This window comes from Pseudophryne corroboree, chromosome 6 (genome assembly GCF_028390025.1).
Source record: "Pseudophryne corroboree isolate aPseCor3 chromosome 6, aPseCor3.hap2, whole genome shotgun sequence".
Lineage (NCBI taxonomy): Eukaryota > Metazoa > Chordata > Amphibia > Anura > Myobatrachidae > Pseudophryne > Pseudophryne corroboree.
The window spans coordinates 558,016,328-558,035,423 of record NC_086449.1 but is presented as its reverse complement, the minus strand read 5'-3'; the positions used below and the strand labels follow the sequence as shown (position 1 = coordinate 558,035,423).

General features: G+C 44.0%; 1 protein-coding gene across 1 annotated transcript in view; it reads left to right on the top strand.

The window, feature by feature from the left end:
* Positions 1–19,096, top strand: part of LOC134934622 (dynein axonemal heavy chain 3-like) — a 1,803,147-nt gene that overhangs the window by 599,355 nt on the left and 1,184,696 nt on the right. Inside the window, exon 26 of the mRNA XM_063930015.1 lies at positions 4,209–4,350. Coding sequence (XP_063786085.1) covers positions 4,209–4,350 — 142 coding nt within the window. The remainder of the gene's footprint in view (positions 1–4,208; positions 4,351–19,096) is intronic.

Genomic DNA, 19,096 nt, shown 5'->3' with positions numbered 1-19,096 from the left:
TAGGATGACATTCCGCTCATGTGACTGATGGTAAAAGTCACGTGACCAGATCTACTTGGGCAAAGCAACAGATTATGTGGAGGTGGATGCCGATCACGTGGTCTATGACTGGTATGTCACGTGACCAGAATTCTCCCAGACACTAGAGTGGGAGATTCTTTAAAGACAAAGAAGCCCAGCGAATTGTGAGCATTTATTTCACCTAGTGTCTGGGAAAACTGTCATGTGACTATCTACTGCTGAGGGTTTTTCTTATTTTCAGTACTTTTAAACACTTGTTTTCAATATTAAATCATTCTGTGATAGATAGTTTTGCCTCATTGAATCATATTGTTGAAAAGTTTATGTTTTTAAGAAAATGTATATATTTGAAATTAGGAGGATTGCAGACAGGTGTAATGATTACATGTGATTAATGGAACAAGGAGCTATACCTTTGATAAAGCTGTCCCTTGTGACAGCGAAACGCGTCGGAACTGTGACTTTGGATTACAAAAAGGACCTTGGGGACATCCAGACAATAGGACAGTGGACTTCCTTAGCCTGGGACTCTCTTTATGGTGTGCCAACCTGTTGTGAATCTACATCTCATTCCCACATCTCTGCGTTTGATTCGGTGCCTTCTGAACCTCCGCTAAGGGAATCATCCATCTCTAAGATTGGTAACTTACTGTGGAACATTTCTTTCCCTGCTAAAAGGCTAAACATCTTACAGGTCCACTAACCACTGGACATTATTATCAGAGCCCCACAAGTCCAATTTACCAGAGACTGTTTTTTTAAATCATGTACATGAGCTCTCATTTTTAATGCTGTAGTTACTAATTTTTACTAAATTCTATTGAGTAATAAATGTTTAAATAAATTTCAGTCATTTTTTTCATTGACACCTGTCTGCATATACCTTTATATAGCGCTGCATGTTTTTTTGTTATTAGTTGGGAGTTATGGTCTTACCACTTTTTCTGACTGCATAATAGTAATGTCAGAATTACAGATAAGGTAAGTTGGAATGCAATAAACATTTTCATGACATTCAGACTTCTCTTGGGAAGCTGAAAACCTACAATATAGACAAGTACACTAAAATAAATTTGCTGATTTCTTCACAAAACTTAGGTTACCTCTCATAGGGGATGATTCAGTAAGTATTGCTGATGCGATCATTACTGCATTTGCAGGACCCGTTCTACGCATGTGCAGAACAGGTCCTGTGATCTCAGCACAGAAATGTAAAAGCCAGAGGCTTTCGTGGGAATTGAATGGGGGTGGCTGGCATTCGGGGAAAAAGGGGGTGCCGCTCCATTTTCCAGGAGTTGCAAGGCCAAGGACTGCGTCGCAAGATGCAGTTTCTTTTGCCTTGCAAGCCACCCTGCGATGGCAAGTCTCACTCAGAAAGCTGAAGCTCACTCAGCCGGCCTTCATAGATTAACATTGTGACTGATGGTCGCAATGGTCAACTCAGGTGCGATCGCATCGCAAATGCAGTGAAGAGATAGTATGCACCTTCTCCACAGGGCATTTTAAGAGAGGAGGGAACCTGCATGCAGCTTCCGTCGATGGCCCCCTCCTCGCCGACAGGAAATACACTCTGGAATACTGCCAGAGTCTACTGCACATGCACAGGTCTCCGGCAACATGGTGCCTGCGCCTTGTTCCTGGGGACATCTCCAGTGCGCATGTGCAAATTACTCAGAAATGGCCATGGTGGCCATTTTAGGAGTGATTTATGCCCGCACTAGGGGGCCGTTGCCGCGGGACTCCAGAATGGTAAGTATATTTTATGGGTGCAGTGTATGGACCCAGGGGCTTGTGTGCACTGCACACACTGCACCCATACCTCCCAACATGACCCTCTCCAGGAGGGACAGAATGCTCTGCTTCTGGACTTTTCTCTTAATGTATGATTGTCGTCACCTTTTTTGAATAGGTTAATGGATAAGAAAGGTGTTTTACCACAGGTGATGGCAATCCTAAATTAACAGGGAAATCCAGGAGCAGAATATTCTGTCCCTCTGGAGAGGGTCATGTTGGGAGGTATGCTGCACCCATTATAGAAACGCCAATGCTCCTCCTGCATTTGCATTGCTAAGGAATGCAATTGCAAACCTGCTGCAAAAAGGTTTGCCATTGCAATCCTTAGTGAATTAGGCCCATGCATCAGACCAGTAGTAACATTCTAGAACCAACAGACTTGAGTACATAGAGTCCATTTATATTTTGATTGGGACAACCCATGTCTAAAATCTCCTGAGGTGCAAAACTGGAATTAACTGACCTAAGGCTTTCAAAGATAAAACAATGAATTAAAACTCTACATTTCTTATTCATTAGGAATTCTACACACAGATGTCCTGCATAGTATTTCTATGTGTAATTTAATATATCTTTTTGCATCTGGGAATAAAACACACAAATGAAGCATAAAATACATTAGGGTCGATTCAATTAGAAGCAGAAGACTCCGAGACATTTCCTGCAAAGCCGCTGGAAGCCATTTTGGTGGCACTCATTGGTAACTGAATTGGACTCATTATTTTTTAGGAAGTAAAAAAGATTCACTATCTCCAAAACTAAACTGTTTGCTATGATAAAAGTGCAACTACTTTGCTATCTGCTTCATCCGGGACTGTCATTTCTCAGAGATACTTTATTTGCTTCTTCTACCATGAGCCATCGCACCTCTTAATAGATCTGCAGACTTTCCCACTAAAATTTTTTAGACCTCTTACATCCTTAGACATTATCTTGAAATCATCCAGATTTCTAGTTCAAACATCCTTACAAATGCAGTATCTTTTTTAATCTTAGTTTCTACACAGAGAGCAGAAAGCACAAACATCAGCAAGCCAGCACTTCATTGCTTTACATTGTCTTATTTATAGAAATACAGTAACTGCTTTTACAGACTTACTGTACTTGCTGCCCCAGCTGCTAAATACACTGTAGGCAAATTAGTATCCCATTTATGATCAACAGTAAATTTATACTGTAAATGTGTAATTTTCTGCAGGAAAAAAAAACATTCTTTTTGTTTAGTTTTAACCTGCCACATTGAGTTTTGGTGTTTCATCCTATATCTACGTCTTAATTTCTTGAGCAAAAGGAAACATTCTATCACACCTTCGTGAAGTAACTTTATTTTCCAGTGTCTGCTGTCAGAAATGGAGAGACAGCAACAGATGTGGAGATATCTACTGCAGTGTAAGGACAGCTGCAGTCGGGATCCCGGCATTTGGAATACAGATGCAGGAATCCCGACATCCATCAGAATGCTGACACTGGAACTTAACCCCCCCCCCCCTGCCATCCCCATCAAAGTACTCTCCTGCCCCGCTGTCTTGACAATCCGGATCAAGATGGCCTGGATTCCAGCGTCAGTGTCCTGGCCCCTTTCAGGATTCCAGTTTTGGCAATCCAGCGCCGGTATCTAGTGCCCTGGGATCCCAACCTTTAGGATTGTAACCGCATCCCTGCCTTACAGCAGTATTAAGGAACATATTTTCATATGATGGCAAATGCCTGATACTGTAGTGAGTTCATGGTCGGTAAAACCCCTTTCACACCACCTGAGGCAGGTTGCACCTGGGAGCCTGACATGGGTGCTTTCCACGTGCAACCTGCCTCAGGACCCTCGCCGCCGCAATGACACGGTAGGGACGGTGCTTAGAGATCACATGATCTCCAAGTGGCACCCATCCACACAGAGTGAATGGGAAACGAGTCGCATTGACCTGGTTCCTGTTCATACAGCACAGTGAGCAGGGTTGAACACATGCTCAACACTGCTCACTACCCGAGTTGGAATACTGGATCACTGGTCCCGGATTATTCCAACTGGGCCCTTTCAGACCACACAGCAACATGGGTTATGCGCGCTCATGTGCAATAAGCCGTGTTAAAAGCTGGCGGTCTAAATGGGGTATAAATGTCTCTCATACACTAATATTCAAAGTTAAAACATAAAGCAAACACCATTGTAAAATCACTGCTGGCTTGTATGAGTGTAGTGACATTTGTATTTTTCTGCATGTACAGTACTAGCAATACAGTAACTAGTTAATGTCTTGACTCCTGCAGAACACATATTTAATACTGTATTGCATACATTGCACACCACTTTTTTCAACAATAACAGATTGCATTATTCAAATAACTATGTGCAGTAAATTATTTTAATTGTCTCCTTGCTTTGTACATCTTAACAGGCTATTCTGAAAAAAGGGGGTCTGCAAAGCTGTCTGACAAAATGCAGACAGCAAATTGAAGATATTGTCAGTCTCGTGAGAGGAAGGTTAACAAAAATGGAACGTATTACTCTTGGTGCCCTGATTACCATCGATGTCCATGGTATGTTCTACATATTCTCATGACATGTTCTATAGCAAGCAGGGGTAAAACAACCTAAATCCAATCAGATCATCAAAACAGCAGCAGAGATAAGTGTTCAGGTCTTCTGGGGGGATGTAGAAATGGGGCTGTGATCTGCTTACTGTACTGTGATTCTGTTACTGAGGACAGGGCTGCGTGTAACAGGGGTGTAGTACGGCTGACCGGCGGTCAGGAGACCGCCGGTCAGCTTACCGACGGCGGCATCCCGGCAGCATACCGACGCCGGGATCCCGGTGGGGAGGGACTAGTGCAGCAAGCCCATTGCGGGCTCGTTGGCGACCTGCGGTCACCACGGGTTCTATTCCCACTCTATGGGTGTCATAGACACCCAAGAGTGGAAATAGTCCCTGTTGGTCGGCATGCCGACCATCGGGATAGTGAGCTGTCGGGATGGTGGAGTAGGTCATGTGACTGTCGGTCAGCTGACCGGCGGTCACATGAATACCACCCGTGTAACAGGGTTAGTGTCACGATGTAAGGGAAATTAAGCCATACGTACTATAGTAATGATAGCAGTTTCCACAAGAGCACAGGTTAAAGGTCAAACTAATGCAAAAACATTGGGTCAAGCCTCTATATGAAAAAAAGATGATACAATAAACTAGGAGGTTGAAAACCCCAAAAAGAGGTTAAAAGCAATGTTGTACCCCCAACTGACCTTCTCACATTGCATATCCTATGGTGTTACATCACACCTAGTGGAATTAGAGCAATGTAGAGAAAGAACAGTATCCTCTCTTTTGTAAAACTTTACACTAAATATATGACTAATTCTGGATTTTGCAAATTAATTTTATTTCTCAGGCAGAATTTGAAACAATGTGTTTGATGAAGGAATTCAACTATTATTTTTGGATTGCTTAATCTGATTATGATCCATATTATTCTATAGTGCCATACCGCTTATTAATCTGCAATAAGATAAATATCCTATAACAGTATCTGTCACACTGATGTGACCAGGTGTTCTCCATGTGGCAAATCTAAGACACCACAGTTCCTTAGCAAAAGTTACTATCAGTACAAAGAATATGCTAATAAAAAATAATAATAATTCTAATAATAATATTGTTATTTTTATAGCACCTTTTTCCTAATAGGGCTCAAAGTGCTTTACATTTGCCTTTACAGCACAAAATACAAAACAATCTAAACAGTAGTCATTAGTGAAATGCTTGAGTAAATAGGTAAGCCTTGAGTATTTTTTAAGGATTTTAGAGTGGAAGCTTCTCAAACTGTGCGGGGAACAGAGTTCCATAGAGTTGTAGCCACAAAGCTGAAGCTCGACCCACGGATGAATTAAGGTAGATTCTAGGTAGTGTTAGTAGTCTTTCCTCTACAGACTGCAGTAAGTTAGTTGGACAGAAAGGAATCAGAAGCTGCTTCAAGTACCTTGGGCCTAGTCATGAAGGGCTTTGAAAGTGTGTAAGCCAATCTTGAAAAAATTTGCCATCTTACAGGTAGCCAGTGAAGGGAGTAGATAATGGGTGTTATGTGGCTTGAAGGGGGCTGGTTGGTTAATAGCCTGGCAGCTGCATGTTGTACCATCTCAAAGTGGTGCAATTCTTTTGCTGGGAGACCAAGGTAGAGGGCAATGCAGTAGTCTAGGTATGATGATACAAATGCATGTATGAGTTTAGGCAGATCTTCTGAGGGTGCTTGATTCTGGCTATATTCCTCAGATGAAAGAATTAGTATTTTATTGTGGCTGATATCTGTTGTTTAAGTGTCAAGCCACTATCCAGGACAAAATCAATATTCCGCACATGTCCAGTGTTTTGAGCTTTTGAACCCCCAAGCGTAAGGGTTGGCTATGCTGCAGTCTTGTCCTTTGATCTATCATAAGGATTTCTGTTTTATCAGGGTTCAGTCACAGACAACTGGCACTCATCCACTCCTGGAGCTCAGCTAGACAACCATTTAGGGTTGTTATGGGGTTATCAGTACCTGGAGCAAAGGATAAGTACAGTTGTGTATCATCTGCATAGCAATGGTAGACCAGGCCATGACATCTTATTATTTCACCCAGTGGTAGCATGTATACTGCATAAAGCATGGGAGATAGTATAGAAACTTATGGGACACCACAAGTCAATGGCACTGGTGATGATGAGTATACTCCAGATGAAATGCTCTGTGACCTGCCAGTAAAAAATAATTTGAGCCAGCTAATGACTGTGCCATCGAGTCCACAGAAGTTCTTCAGGCACTCAATTAGCATCCCAAGGTCCATGGTGTCAAATGTTGCAGAGAGATCCACAAGAATTAAGATTGAACAGTCAAATCTGTCTCTTGCCATCAGAAGATCATTAAGCATGCATACCAGGGGTGTTTTGGTGCTATGTCTTTTCCTGAATCCTGACTGGAATGGGTCATAAATATCATAAGTTGACAGGTGGGTTTCTAGGTGAGTTGCAACTACTTCCTCAATAATCTTTCCTAGAAAGGGAAAGTTTGATACTAGTCTGTAGTTGGTCATGCAATCGGGATCTAAGGTAGATTTTTTAAGAAGTTGTCTAACTAATGCTTCTTTTTTGGGTTCAGGAAAAATGCCTGACTGCAAAGAGCATTGAACTATTTTTGCAAAAATAGGGCTGATTATTTCCATGTACCCTAATAGAAGCTTGGTTGAGGCAGGGTTCAGATCACAGGTGATGTGATGCAACATTCGGGTAATTTTAGCAATGTTTTTAACTTCCACTTGGTCAAAGCTGTTCCAACACATTGGCAGGCTTGGTAGAATAGTACTCCTTTGGTGCCACTGTGTGGATTCCAGCCCGGTTGGTGGATATTTTATATGCAAAGAATTTTTCAAACTCATTGTGGAAAATTTACTAAGGTGGGAGTTTTTTAGAAATGGGGATGTTGCTCATTGCAACCAATCAGGTTCTACTTAACATTTATCTAGCTGCTTCTAGACGATAATAGAATCTGATTGGTTGCTATGGGCAACATCACCAGTTCTAAAAAAACTCCCACCTTAGTAAATTTACCTCATTGCATCTTTACTGGGAAATGGTTTTATCAAGCTGCAGACACGCTGGTTTGCAAAGCATGTCCACTGTATGGAAAATACTATTGCTTGCTGCCATGATCTCATTTGAAAGGAACTCTGGCCCCCTTTTCTGCAGAGAGGTCCAGGGTTGCTACAAGAGGATGGGGAGTCATACCCCTACTTGGACAATACCTGGTCAATTCCATGGGTGAAGTTCTATTTTGAGGTGTTGCAATTGAGTAGTGGTCTGACCATGTGACTGGGTTTATTTTTAAGTCAAAGACTTCTAGTCCAATCTGGAAGACAATATCAAGAGTGTGACCACTTTTATGTGTAGCAGAGAGAATGACTTGTGTGAGGCCCTTAGCATTCATTGTGACGGGAGGTCCAAGTATCAGCCATCTTTAATGCTCCAGAACTAGTCCGGCAACAAAATCTTCAAGCTCTTGTAGAAATATCCTTTCCATCTCCAGGGGGTGGTAAATGAGAAGTAGAGATGAGCGCCTGAAATTTTTCGGGTTTTGTGTTTTGGTTTTGGGTTCGGTTCCGCGGCCGTGTTTTGGGTTCGAACGCGTTTTGGCAAAACCTCACCGAATTATTTTTGTCGGATTTGGGTGTGTTTTGGATTCGGGTGTTTTTTTCAAAAAACACTAAAAAACAGCTTAAATCATAGAATTTGGGGGTCATTTTGATCCCAAAGTATTATTAACCTCAAAAACCATAATTTACACTCATTTTCAGTCTATTCTGAATACCTCACACCTCACAATATTATTTTTAGTCCTAAAATTTGCACCGAGGTCGCTGTGTGAGTAAGATAAGCGACCCTAGTGGCCGACACAAACACCGGGCCCATCTAGGAGTGGCACTGCAGTGTCACGCAGGATGTCCCTTCCAAAAAACCCTCCCCAAACAGCACATGACGCAAAGAAAAAAAGAGGCGCAATGAGGTAGCTGTGTGAGTAAGATTAGCGACCCTAGTGGCCGACACAAACACCGGGCCCATCTAGGAGTGGCACTGCAGTGTCACGCAGGATGGCCCTTCCAAAAAACCCTCCCCAAACAGCACATGACGCAAAGAAAAAAAGAGGCGCAATGAGGTAGCTGACTGTGTGAGTAAGATTAGCGACCCTAGTGGCCGACACAAACACCGGGCACATCTAGGAGTGGCACTGCAGTGTCACGCAGGATGTCCCTTCCAAAAAACCCTCCCCAAACAGCACATGACGCAAAGAAAAAAAGAGGCGCAATGAGGTAGCTGTGTGAGTAAGATTAGCGACCCTAGTGGCCGACACAAACACCGGTCACATCTAGGAGTGGCACTGCAGTGTCACGCAGGATGTCCCTTCCAAAAAACCCTCCCCAAACAGCATATGACGCAAAGAAAAAAAGAGGCGCAATGAGGTAGCTGTGTGAGTAAGATTAGCGACCCTAGTGGCCGACACAAACACCGGGCCCATCTAGGAGTGGCACTGCAGTGTCACGCAGGATGGCCCTTCCAAAAAACCCTCCCCAAACAGCACATGACGCAAAGAAAAAAAGAGGCGCAATGAGGTAGCTGACTGTGTGAGTAAGATTAGCGACCCTAGTGGCCGACACAAACACCGGGCACATCTAGGAGTGGCACTGCAGTGTCACGCAGGATGTCCCTTCCAAAAAACCCTCCCCAAACAGCACATGACGCAAAGAAAAAAAGAGGCGCAATGAGGTAGCTGTGTGAGTAAGATTAGCGACCCTAGTGGCCGACACAAACACCGGGCACATCTAGGAGTGGCACTGCAGTGTCACGCAGGATGTCCCTTCCAAAAAACCCTCCCCAAACAGCACATGACGCAAAGAAAAAAAGAGGCGCAATGAGGTAGCTGTGTGAGTAAGATTAGCGACCCTAGTGGCCGACACAAACACCGGGCCCATCTAGGAGTGGCACTGCAGTGTCACGCAGGATGTCCCTTCCAAAAAACCCTCCCCAATCAGCACATGATGCAAAGAAAAAGAAAAGAAAAAAGAGGTGCAAGATGGAATTATCCTTGGGCCCTCCCACCCACCCTTATGTTGTATAAACAAAACAGGACATGCACACTTTAACCAACCCATCATTTCAGTGACAGGGTCTGCCACACGACTGTGACTGATATGACGGGTTGGTTTGGACCCCCCCCAAAAAAGAAGCAATTAATCTCTCCTTGCACAAACTGGCTCTACAGAGGCAAGATGTCCACCTCATCTTCACCCTCCGATATATCACCGTGTACATCCCCCTCCTCACAGATTATCAATTCGTCCCCACTGGAATCCACCATCTCAGCTCCCTGTGTACTTTGTGGAGGCAATTGCTGCTGGTCAATGTCTCCGCGGAGGAATTGATTATAATTCATTTTAATGAACATCATCTTCTCCACATTTTCTGGATGTAACCTCGTACGCCGATTGCTGACAAGGTGAGCGGCGGCACTAAACACTCTTTCGGAGTACACACTTTTGGGAGGGCAACTTAGGTAGAATAAAGCCAGTTTGTGCAAGGGCCTCCAAATTGCCTCCTTTTCCATCCAGTATAAGTACGGACTGTGTGACGTGCCTACTTGGATGCGGTCACTCATATAATCCTCCACCATTCTATCAATGTTGAGAGAATCATATGCAGTGACAGTAGACGACTGTCCGTAATCGTTGTCAGGTCCTTCAGTCCGGACCAGATGTCAGCATCAGCAGTCGCTCCAGACTGCCCTGCATCACCGCCAGCGGGTGGGCTCGGAATTCTGAGCCTTTTCCTCGCACCCCCAGTTGCGGGAGAATGTGAAGGAGGAGATGTTGACAGGTCGCGTTCCGCTTGACTTGACAATTTTGTCACCAGCAGGTCTTTCAACCCCAGCAGACCTGTGTCTGCCGGAAAGAGAGATCCAAGGTAGGCTTTAAATCTAGGATCGAGCACGGTGGCCAAAATGTAGTGCTCTGATTTCAACAGATTGACCACCCGTGAATCCTTGTTAAGCGAATTAAGGGCTGCATCCACAAGTCCCACATGCCTAGCGGAATCGCTCTGTGTTAGCTCCTTCTTCAATGCCTCCAGCTTCTTCTGCAAAAGCCTGATGAGGGGAATGACCTGACTCAGGCTGGCAGTGTCTGAACTGACTTCACGTGTGGCAAGTTCAAAGGGCATCAGAACCTTGCACAACGTTGAAATCATTCTCCACTGCACTTGAGACAGGTGCATTCCATCTCCTATATCGTGCTCAATTGTATAGGCTTGAATGGCCTTTTGCTGCTCCTCCAACCTCTGAAGCATATAGAGGGTTGAATTCCACCTCGTTACCACTTCTTGCTTCAGATGATGGCAGGGCAGGTTCAGTAGTTTTTGGTGGTGCTCCAGTCTTCTGTACGTGGTGCCTGTACGCCGAAAGTGTCCCGCAATTTTTCTGGCCACCGACAGCATCTCTTGCACGCCCCTGTCGTTTTTAAAAAAATTCTGCACCACCAAATTCAAGGTATGTGCAAAACATGGGACGTGCTGGAATTTGCCCATATTTAATGCACACACAATATTGCTGGCGTTGTCCGATGCCACAAATCCACAGGAGAGTCCAATTGGGGTAAGCCATTCCGCGATGATCTTCCTCAGTTGCCGTAAGAGGTTTTCAGCTGTGTGCGTATTCTGGAAAGCGGTGATACAAAGCGTAGCCTGCCTAGGAAAGAGTTGGCGTTTGCGAGATGCTGCTACTGGTGCCGCCGCTGCTGTTCTTGCGGCGGGAGTCCATACATCTACCCAGTGGGCTGTCACAGTCATATAGTCCTGACCCTGCCCTGCTCCACTTGTCCACATGTCCGTGGTTAAGTGGACATTGGGTACAACTGCATTTTTTAGGACACTGGTGAGTCTTTTTCTGACGTCCGTGTACATTCTCGGTATCGCCTGCCTAGAGAAGTGGAACCTAGATGGTATTTGGTAACGGGGGCACACTGCCTCAATAAATTGTCTAGTTCCCTGTGAACTAACGGCGGATACCGGACGCACGTCTAACACCAACATAGTTGTCAAGGACTCAGTTATCCGCTTTGCAGTAGGATGACTGCTGTGATATTTCATCTTCCTCGCAAAGGACTGTTGAACAGTCAATTGCTTACTGGAAGTAGTACAAGTGGGCTTACGACTTCCCCTCTGGGATGACCATCGACTCCCAGCGGCAACAACAGCAGCGCCAGCAGCAGTAGGCGTTAAACGCAAGGATGCATCGGAGGAATCCCAGGCAGGAGAGGACTCGTCAGACTTGCCAGTGACATGGCCTGCAGGACTATTGGCATTCCTGGGGAAGGAGGAAATTGACACTGAGGGAGTTGGTGGGGTGGTTTGCGTGAGCTTGGTTACAAGAGGAAGGGATTTACTGGTCAGTGGACTGCTTCCGCTGTCACCCAAAGTTTTTGAACTTGTCACTGACTTATTATGAATGCGCTGCAGGTGACGTATAAGGGAGGATGTTCCGAGGTGGTTAACGTCCTTACCCCTACTTATTACAGCTTGACAAAGGGAACACACGGCTTGACACCTGTTGTCCGCATTTCTGGTGAAATACCTCCACACCGAAGAGCTGATTTTTTTGGTATTTTCACCTGGCATGTCAACGGCCATATTCCTCCCACGGACAACAGGTGTCTCCCCGGGTGCCTGACTTAAACAAACCACCTCACCATCAGAATCCTCCTGGTCAATTTCCTCCCCAGCGCCAGCAACACCCATATCCTCCTCATCCTGGTGTACTTCAACACTGACATCTTCAATCTGACTATCAGGAACTGGACTGCGGGTGCTCCTTCCAGCACTTGCAGGGGGCGTGCTAATGGTGGAAGGCGCATGCTCTTCACGTCCAGTGTTGGGAAGGTCAGGCATCGCAACCGACACAATTGGACTCTCCTTGTGGATTTGGGATTTCAAAGAACGCACAGTTCTTTGCGGTGCTTTTGCCAGCTTGAGTCTTTTCAGTTTTCTAGCGAGAGGCTGAGTGCTTCCATCCTCATGTGAAGCTGAACCACTAGCCATGAACATAGGCCAGGGCCTCAGCCGTTCCTTGCCACTCCGTGTGGTAAATGGCATATTGGCAAGTTTACGCTTCTCCTCCGACAATTTTATTTTAGGTTTTGGAGTCCTTTTTTTTCTGATATTTGGTGTTTTGGATTTGACATGCTCTGTACTATGACATTGGGCATCGGCCTTGGCAGACGACGTTGCTGGCATTTCATCGTCTCGGCCATGACTAGTGGCAGCAGCTTCAGCACGAGGTGGAAGTGGATCTTGATCTTTCCCTAATTTTGGAACCTCAACTTTTTTGTTCTCCATATTTTATAGGCAGAACTAAAAGGCACCTCAGGTAAACAATGGAGATGGATGGATTGGATACTAGTATACAATTATGGACGGACTGCCACGGTTAGGTGGTATAAAAAAACCACGGTTAGGTGGTATATAATACAATTATGGATGGACGGACTGCCTGCCGAGTGCCGACACAGAGGTAGCCACAGCCGTGAACTACCGCACTGTACACTGGTTGATAAAGAGATAGTAGTATACTCGTAACAACTAGTATGATGACGGTATAAAGAATGAAAAAAAAACCACGGTTAGGTGGTATATATTATAATACAATTATGGTTGGACGGACTGCCTGCCGAGTGCCGACACAGAGGTAGCCACAGCCGTGAACTACCGCACTGTACACTGGTTGATAAAGAGATAGTAGTATACTCGTAACAACTAGTATGACGACGGTATAAAGAATGAAAAAAAAACCACGGTTAGGTGGTATATATTATAATACAATTATGGATGGACGGACTGCCTGCCGAGTGCCGACACAGAGGTAGCCACAGCCATGAACTACCGCACTGTACACTGGTTGATAAAGAGATAGTAGTATACTCGTAACAACTAGTATGACGACGGTATAAAGAATGAAAAAAAAACCACGGTTAGGTGGTATATATTATAATACAATTATGGTTGGACGGACTGCCTGCCGAGTGCCGACACAGAGGTAGCCACAGCCGTGAACTACCGCACTGTACACTGGTTGATAAAGAGATAGTAGTATACTCGTAACAACTAGTATGACGACGGTATAAAGAATGAAAAAAAAACCACGGTTAGGTGGTATATATTATAATACAATTATGGATGGACGGACTGCCTGCCGAGTGCCGACACAGAGGTAGCCACAGCCGTGAACTACCGCACTGTACACTGGTTGATAAAGAGATAGTAGTATACTCGTAACAACTAGTATGACGACGGTATAAAGAATGAAAAAAAAACCACGGTTAGGTGGTATATATTATAATACAATTATGGTTGGACGGACTGCCTGCCGAGTGCCGACACAGAGGTAGCCACAGCCGTGAACTACCGCACTGTACACTGGTTGATAAAGAGATAGTAGTATACTCGTAACAACTAGTATGACGACGGTATAAAGAATGAAAAAAAAACCACGGTTAGGTGGTATATATTATAATACAATTATGGTTGGACGGACTGCCTGCCGAGTGCCGACACAGAGGTAGCCACAGCCGTGAACTACCGCACTGTACACTGGTTGATAAAGAGATAGTAGTATACTCGTAACAACTAGTATGACGACGGTATAAAGAATGAAAAAAAAACCACGGTTAGGTGGTATATATTATAATACAATTATGGATGGACGGACTGCCTGCCGAGTGCCGACACAGAGGTATCCACAGCCGTGAACTACCGCACTGTACACTGGTTGATAAAGAGATAGTAGTATACTCGTAACAACTAGTATGACGACGGTATAAAGAATGAAAAAAAAACCACGGTTAGGTGGTATATATTATAATACAATTATGGTTGGACGGACTGCCTGCCGAGTGCCGACACAGAGGTAGCCACAGCCGTGAACTACCGCACTGTACACTGGTTGATAAAGAGATAGTAGTATACTCGTAACAACTAGTATGACGACGGTATAAAGAATGAAAAAAAAACCACGGTTAGGTGGTATATAATACAATTATGGTTGGACGGACTGCCTGCCGAGTGCCGACACAGAGGTAGCCACAGCCGTGAACTACCGCATTGTACACTGGTTGATAAAGAGATAGTAGTATACTCGTAACAACTAGTATGACGACGGTATAAAGAATGAAAAAAAAACCACGGTTAGGTGGTATATATTATAATACAATTATGGTTGGACGGACTGCCTGCCGAGTGCCGACACAGAGGTAGCCACAGCCGTGAACTACCGCACTGTACACTGGTTGATAAAGAGATAGTAGTATACTCGTAACAACTAGTATGACGACGGTATAAAGAATGAAAAAAAAACCACGGTTAGGTGGTATATATTATAATACAATTATGGATGGACGGACTGCCTGCCGAGTGCCGACACAGAGGTAGCCACAGCCGTGAACTACCGCACTGTACACTGGTTGATAAAGAGATAGTAGTATACTCGTAACAACTAGTATGACGACGGTATAAAGAATGAAAAAAAAACCACGGTTAGGTGGTATATAATACAATTATGGTTGGACGGACTGCCTGCCGAGTGCCGACACAGAGGTAGCCACAGCCGTGAACTACCGCACTGTACACTGGTTGATAAAGAGATAGTAGTATACTCGTAACAACTAGTATGACGACGGTATAAAGAATGAAAAAAAAAACACGGTTAGGTGGTATATATTATAATACAATTATGGATGGACGGACTGCCTGCCGAGTGCCGACACAGAGGTAGCCACAGCCGTGAACTACCGCACTGTACTGTGTCTGCTGCTAATATAGACTGGTTGATAAAGAGATAGTATACAATACTACAAATATACTGGTGGTCAGGCACTGGTCACCACTAGTCACACTGGCAGTGGCACTCCTGCAGCAAAAGTGTGCACTGTTTAATTTTAATATAATATTATTTATCATGTACTCCTGGCTCCTGCTATAACAACCTGCAGTGCTCCCCAGTCTCCCCCACAATTATAAGCTTTATATACAATACATTGATGTGCAGCACACTGGGCTGAGCAGTGCACACAGACTGAGTCACTGTGTGACTGTGTATCGTTTTTTTCAGGCAGAGAACGGATATATTAAATAAAACAAACAACTGCACTGTCTCTGGTGGTCACTGGTCACTGTGGTCGTCAGTCACTAAACTCTGTCTGCACTCTCTTCTAATCTACAGTATCACAGCAATCTCTCTCTCTCTCTCTCTTCTAAATCTAATCTAAATGGAGAGGACGCCAGCCACGTCCTCTCCCTATCAATCTCAATGCACGTGTGAAAATGGCGGCGACGCGCGGCTCCTTATATAGAATCCGAGTCTCGCGAGAATCCGACAGCATCATGATGACGTTCGGGCGCGCTCGGGTTAACCGAGCAAGGCGGGAAGATCCGAGTCGCTCGGACCCGTGAAAAAAAAAGTGAAGTTCGTGCGGGTTCGGATTCAAAGAAACCGAACCCGCTCATCTCTAATGAGAAGTACTCTAAAAACTATTTCTATAAAACTCTGGGTACTGATGCTCTCAAATGTGTAATTTCCATTGGGTAGACCCTAAGTTTAAGTGCTTTTTAGCACTTCATTTAAAGCAAATGGCCACCCGCCTCCTTTTCAGTCTGGGGATGTGAATGACAGACTAATTTGTTTGAACTGCAGCTTCGAAGGTAGGTGCTGTATTTTGTCTAGTCAAGTCTGTGTAATACAGGCGTGACCTGAAAATTAATTGTAGGAATATTGGCCCTCATTCCAAGTTGATCGCTAGCTGCTTTCGTTCGCAGCGGTCAGGCAAAAAAAACTGCAAATCTGCGCATGCATATGGGGCGCACTGTGCACACGCGTTGTACTTTCACAAAAGCCAATGCAGTTTTACACAAGCTCTAGTGACGCTTTTGAGTCGCACTGCTGGCTGCAGAGTGATTGACAGGAAGTGGGTGTTTTTGGGTGGTAACTGACCATTTTCAGGGAGTGTGTGAAAAAACGCAGGCGTGCCAGATAATGCAGGAGTGGCTGGAAAAACGTAGGTGTGGCTGCCCGAATGCAGGGCGTGTTTGTGACGTCAAAACAGGAATTAAATAGTCTGAAGTGATCACAAGGTAGGAGTAGGTCTGCAGCAACTCTGAAACTGAACAATTTTTTTTGTAGCAGCGCTGCAATCCTTTAGTTCGCACTTCTGCTAAGCTAAGATACACTCCCAGAGGGTGGCGGCTTAGCGTTTGCACTGCTGCTAAAAGCAGCTAGCGAGCGAACAACTCGGAATGAGGGCCATTGTTTCTAATAGATCTGGCATTACATAGGATGGACCTGATTCGGCATACCAGAGGGCCTACAGTTTTCTTTAAGTTGAGTGTGTTGGCTATGGGGATGTCAGTCACAGAGCGAGAATTTACAGATCTGTACTTCCAAGCACAGGGTTGTCTGTTAGGTACCACTTCTATTTATCTCCTCTTTGAAACTGCTGAACATTAAGACATGGAAGTCTGTACTGGATTAATAGGAACTGCCTCTCGTGGTGGGTGGAGTAAAACTATAAAGCTGAAGGTGTATAAATATGTTGGGTCATCAATGACAAAGCAAGTATGAATTGCATTTGACGATATGAGAAGGTTAAACTGTCTTTTTTCTCAATTCTGTGAGTGATTCAAAAGTTAAAATGGGATTCAAGAACAGAGTATAATTTAGTTTGGTTATTGCTATATCCAGTTGCTTCTCTTGTATACAAAAGGTGTATTTTTAATAAGGGTTAATTAAATAAGCTACAGGTAATGTTCTTTTTAGTTGATGATCTAAGCTACGTATACATCTTTACAATTGTCAGCCCGTTCTCCTGATATTGGTTGAAGGCTGTTTTTTTTTGTATAGGTGTGTATGCACTGCCCATGCAGGCGCATTAGCCGATAAATGGCTGATAACACTCCTACAATGGTCGCATCTTATGTGCTGCACATGCGATCTCCAAATCCCTATAGTGGAGCCACCCCTTTGCTGCTGCCCTGCCTCGCAGGAGGTCACAGCTGGGTACACATACAGTCCAGCTGATTGGGAGTGATTACCTGATCAGCTGGGAATCACAAGTCACACAAGTTATTACAGAATAATGCAGGCTTGTGAAAAGTTCTTAGAAGCCATTCCTACTGTGTAGGTGTAAACTCCCAGTGTGAGACCCCTTTTGAAATGGCTATCCATTGCAAGGGGAGAGATACCGCAACATGTCTCTTGGGACCCTGTGTTTTAAAATGAACAGACATCCAGGCTGGGGATATGATATTTTAGGTTATTAATGCAAGAGATCAAAGTTATTTGCTGAACAGAGAACATACAGAAGGTAACTGCTGTCTAAGGGAGTTGCTGTATGGAACCAAATATAGTTTGCTTTCCCCTGTACTGTACCTTGCTCTGAGGATGTTCACTGCAGATGTAGCGCCAATCTTAGTCCAAGGAGAAGAGGCAGAAGTTTCAATCCAATGTGAATCTCAGTGCAGGAATGTAATCCATTGATTTTGGAGAGATGTCTACATAGTGTAGTACAAATTAAAGGTAAGTCCTTGGATGTTTTTGATGCTTTTGGAGTCAGTTTTGTAGAATTTAAGCTGTGCTGTGCAGATGTTCAGGAGCATGTAAAAGGGGAGGCAGCCATCTTGGGGCATGCTCAGTAAACAAAACCTGATGGTGACTTTGTAGAGATAAGAAATGACAGCAGGAGTCAGAGTGAGGCAACGCCATAACATCAGTGGGGTGTTACATCTACTGTAAGTGTTCTCCAGTGTTAATTATGATACAGACATACACTAATAAGGGAGAGATTTATCAAATCTTGGAGAAAGATAAAGTGGGGATGTGGCCCTTACCACCCAATCAGCTTCTAACACTCATTTTACTGGCTGTGCTAGCAAAATGACAGAGGATAAGTGGTTGGTAGAGGTAACTTCACTACTTTATCTCTCTCCAAGACTTGATATATCTCCCACTCTATCTTCTACTGGCATTTGTGCACATAAAACCCTGACAACCCCTCTGCAACCTGTGAAGACTTTTATCATTGATTTTTTTATTAAAATGAAATTCATTATTGGTGAAATTACATTTTGCTTATAATGAACTTGAAATGTATTAATAATGTTTGTATATGCTGATAATTTATTCTACTCAGGAAACAACTTTACAATTAACAATGTATGACATAAATGCAATACTGTACCCTATATAATACCACCGGAAGTAGCTTCCTGTTGATTACTTTGCCACAGATACTAACTTTTTCTGCACCTAAAACTTTGCATGTTTAATGTTGCCAGATAGCTGTATGTGCTGCTACTGCCACTCATGACAAGGAAGATTATCACATCTAGGTGCTGCAGACATGTTCCCTTTGACACCACTGGCCACATTCTTGTTCACTCTGTGCACCTTGCTGTCAACTAATCTCTATCATGCCAACTGCTCCAGGTGTCAGTGGTTAAGTTTGCCATTTGGCAGTTGGTATATATATATATATTGACCTTCCATTTAGCCCATGGTCCCTATTATGTGATCTCTTCAAACATGTGATAGAAGTTTTGATGGTAAAAATGGACATAATGTTAAGCCAGGCTTAAGATATGAGGATACTGTCATTAAGCAAGATTAAGCTACATTTATACAATCATATTCATTACCACAAGTTCCTTGAGTACATTGTTTCTCAACATATACA